The sequence below is a fragment of the Asparagus officinalis genome, chromosome 1 (assembly GCF_001876935.1).
Source record: "Asparagus officinalis chromosome 1, Aspof.V1, whole genome shotgun sequence".
Taxonomy (NCBI): Eukaryota; Viridiplantae; Streptophyta; class Magnoliopsida; order Asparagales; family Asparagaceae; genus Asparagus; species Asparagus officinalis.
Window position 1 is genome coordinate 25,762,282 of NC_033794.1, and position 4,011 is coordinate 25,766,292.

The 4,011-nt window shown below is 34.6% G+C and overlaps 1 protein-coding gene across 1 annotated transcript in view; it reads left to right on the top strand.

The window, feature by feature from the left end:
- LOC109832312 (protein ENHANCED DISEASE RESISTANCE 2-like) overlaps positions 1 to 4,011 on the top strand; it is a 23,960-nt gene that overhangs the window by 1,738 nt on the left and 18,211 nt on the right. The window contains exons 3-4 of the mRNA XM_020399733.1: positions 621 to 674; positions 3,249 to 3,314. Of these exons, the coding sequence (XP_020255322.1) occupies positions 621 to 674; positions 3,249 to 3,314 (120 nt within the window). The remainder of the gene's footprint in view (positions 1 to 620; positions 675 to 3,248; positions 3,315 to 4,011) is intronic.

Genomic DNA, 4,011 nt, shown 5'->3' on the forward strand with positions numbered 1-4,011 from the left:
CCCCCCCCCCCCCAAAAAAAAAAAAAAAAGAAGCAAAAGAAGAAGTTATTTGTATATGTAGTCTTGTTCATATTAGTCCCTTGAGGCTCTACATCATTGATATTTTGAAATTAGTCTTTGGATCATTGAAATTGCTTTTACCTCCCTCCAAATTCCTTAAGTTATTTTAAACTTAATCCCTTAAATCATTAAAATTGCTATCGAATTCCCTCATCCTTATAAGTTGTTTTAAATTAATCATGAGAATTGGGGGGTAGCAGTGACAATGATATTTGATGGCAAGTTCAAGAATTAAGGACCAATTTCAACTTATTAAAAAATTAATGGACTAGTATTAAAAAAAAATCTTTTCACAAGATAAATAAGAAATAACTTGTGCGCATTGAGATCCATGCTCAACTTCAGTCTTCTTAGCAATGTCATTTGGATTCCTTCCATTATTCTGATTTATCACCCTATGGCATGATTCAATGCTAAGAATTCCTGTTTCTTCTCTTGTATCATGATAATTAAGAAATGGTATCTAGTATCTGTTTATGCCTGTAAAGCATTTCATCTGTTCAACCTAATAATGCTATAATTTTCGTGCTTTTCTTTACTTTGGTTTGTTCTTTTGGCAGATGGTTTATGTTTTGAGCATTTACAAAAAGAAAGAAAGTTATGACCGGATTACGGTACATGGTGAACTTTGCCTTCTCTTTTTCCTCATTGTAGTTCTTCCTTGATTAAATTTTAATTTTTCTTACCCATGATGTTTGAGAATACCTGAAGGATATGAAATTGCTGATGTTCTGCTAATGTTAAATTTGTTGGTTTGTCGACTTTATTCAGAAATTCTAGCAGTCGAATTTCTGTGCTTCAAAAATTTTAGCAGGTTGTCTTCTGAATATCCTATTATTACTGGGTCATTTGTTGGTCACGGAAGCTAATCCCCCACAATAGTCAGCGTGAAACATTTCCAAGGTAGGTAAGTGTGCAAATATAGTTGTCAGTTAGTTACAAGATCCTGCATATTGAATACTGTGTTGTGAGTAGGAAGAGCACAAAGGTATATGTAACATCTTTGCTTAAAGAGAACAAGAACATGAAATCAATAAATTGGTAATTGGTTTCGATCTTTGATTGAAGATGGTACTGAAGGATGACATGCTGGGTGGTTCCTGTTCTCATTGATAAACAGCAGTAGGAAGAAGGAAAGTTAGTTTATGAAGGAGCCAAGGTTGTTCTAGTGCTAATCCAAGGTGTCAAGGTACTCGTAGTTTCAAAATTTGGTTCCCTAGTTAGGTAGAGGGGAGTGCAACAAAAGTAAGCATATAGCGTCTAGAAGCGTCCTAATAGAGTCCATCTTGTTAGGAGAGCCAAAGAGTAGGTACAGGTCATACAGGTCATACGACACTTTTATGTTAGAATGCCAATCTACATTGCCCTTCCTTTCTTCTACTCAATTGGTCAATGTTTCAAGCTGTTAAAGGACTGGCTGCTACACAGAAACTCTAAAGTTGTGGTGAGAGTTGAGGGATATGTTTTTGATGAGGGCTGAAGGTTGTAATTTCATATTCTAACATGCTCCTGCAGATTGAACGCCTTTTTATGGGTCAAAATCTAGACTGATGCAGCTAGGAGTGCTAAACCGTATCCGTATCCGAGGAAATATCCGTAACCGTATCCGTTAGGATACGGATATGGTTACTCAAATCTATAACCGATAGGATATGATTACGGATATGGTTTTGTAGTGAAATATCCGTATCTGTATCCAAAATATCCGAATACACATTAATTATACTCTTACAATAGTTTCGATTCTTAAATTATGGATTTGTGATTAATTTTGATAATCAAGATGTCTAATCTTAGTTTTTTAGCTATAATGAACATATTAAGGACCTCTTTTGTATCACATGAACTATGTTTTTCTCAATACTATCTACTTTTCTCATATCCGTTTTGTATCCGCATGCATATCCGCTTGTATATCTGCATCTATATCCATAAACATATCCGATTTTAGCGGATATGGATATAAATTTTCCTTACCGAGATATATCCGTATCCGTATCCGAGATGGGTAAGCTGATATGGATATGGTAAGCATCATATCCGAGCCGTATCCGGACCAAATGCACCCCTAGATGCAGCGGTAAAATTTACCTTAAATTCACCGGTGGTATTTGAACTTGTGTTGCTCTGATACCATGTTAAAACTTGAAAGATCATTCCACTACACCAAAACTCCAAAGTTGTGGTGAAGTTTGAGGGATATTTTTATATTATAACACAAACATTGGTTTCCAACTTCTGTATCTTGCTTGTAGTGTTTTGGCACTTATTCTACAATTACAGGCTTCATAAAAATATGAAACCTTCTATATTGTTCAATACTTAAAAAACTTGATGTATAACGTATGAAAACAATGTTATGGGGTTGAGTCATTTTGATGCATAAAATATCATTGTAAACGGCCTGCAGGTTACATCATGCGAAACGTTCAGAGGACAAGTAGGGTTCTGGGTGAGAGATGCTGTAAATTAAACGGCAGGCAAGATATGATAAATATAGTGGTAAATTAACTAGCTATATGCTTAGAATGTAGTATATACAAGGTTTGGAGATTAAAGTTTAATAAGTGATCTTTTATGTCGCTAAAATGCCTGCATGTCTAGACATTACACTGCAAACTAAGCATTTAGCTATTTATGAGCACATTAGACCAATGATACAGAATCATAGATAGATTAAAATTTTCTTTGCTGCGAAAAGAGATCAATCTGCAAATAAAGTATGGTAATGTGGTTATTTGGTTGATAACCTGACTATGTAAAATAATCTAAAATAGCTTCTATCTGGGAGAAAAAAGTACATCATTAAAGCATAAATACGTTAAGTTGTTTGTTAGAACTTATAAGAGTGCAGCCTGCGAATTTTTTATACAACTTTACCAGGTGGAAGATTAGCAACACAAACGTGAAAACTAGCTCCTATATGTTCTGATAGATTGGCTATATCTTCATTGTGCTACAGTGGACTCACCTATTTTCTTTGTTCAAATTGGTTACTCATGAACTCTATGTAGGATAGTAGACCTTATGTTATATTGCCTGTACAATGTGTAAGGAAGGTCTTTGTTGCTCCTTATATTTGGTTTCAGATGACATTATCCTTATATTTGGTTTCAGATGACATTCTTGCACTGTCAATTTTTCCATAAAAACAGTCTTGAATCTATTTTTTATTCCTTTGAAACTAGATGGCCGCATTCAACATCCAGGAGGCTATGATATGGAAGGAAAAGATTGAGCTTGTTATTGATCAGGTACAGTAGGCACATCATTCTTCTTTTCTTTTAATTTTTTGCTTTACAAGAAACACAATGGGTTTAGCTACGAAAGCAGACTTTGGGGATTGATCTTACAATGATCAGGCAAACTTAGTCCAATATATTGCAGTATTTTCACTACTTTCGCTTTTTCTGTCATATGAATGCATTTTAATTTTGGATGGATACTACTCCTGTCAAGCTATTTTTTTTATCAGAACATACTCCCATTTTCTTTTAGTGCTGAGGATTTTGTTTAAGTAACTTTGTTGCCGTGTGTTCGGAAACCAAAAAGTAAGTGGAAAGTGAACCAAAAAGGAAAGTGGCTTCACTTTTTATCCTCATTCACTTTCTCAAAAATTGTGATGAAGTGGATGAAGGGTGGAGGAGAGGAGAGAGAAATATTTTTTTTTATTTTTTCTCCTTATCATTTCAATTTTAAAAATCCACTTTCTATTGTTCACTTTCCATCACTGTTCACTACTAAATTTACTTGGCGTAATTTAGTGTGTGATTTGAGGGATGGGGCTCGGCTTTGGGAGGAATTACAGTGTCCTTTTTTTTGGATATAAGTGGATTGAATTGTCTAGTTGTGGATACATTTATTCTTTTGGTCTAGTTCCATACTCAAAGAACTAGTCCATTTGTTTCCCAATTTCATTTGCGGGATTATGGAATCTTAACTGTTTCTTTT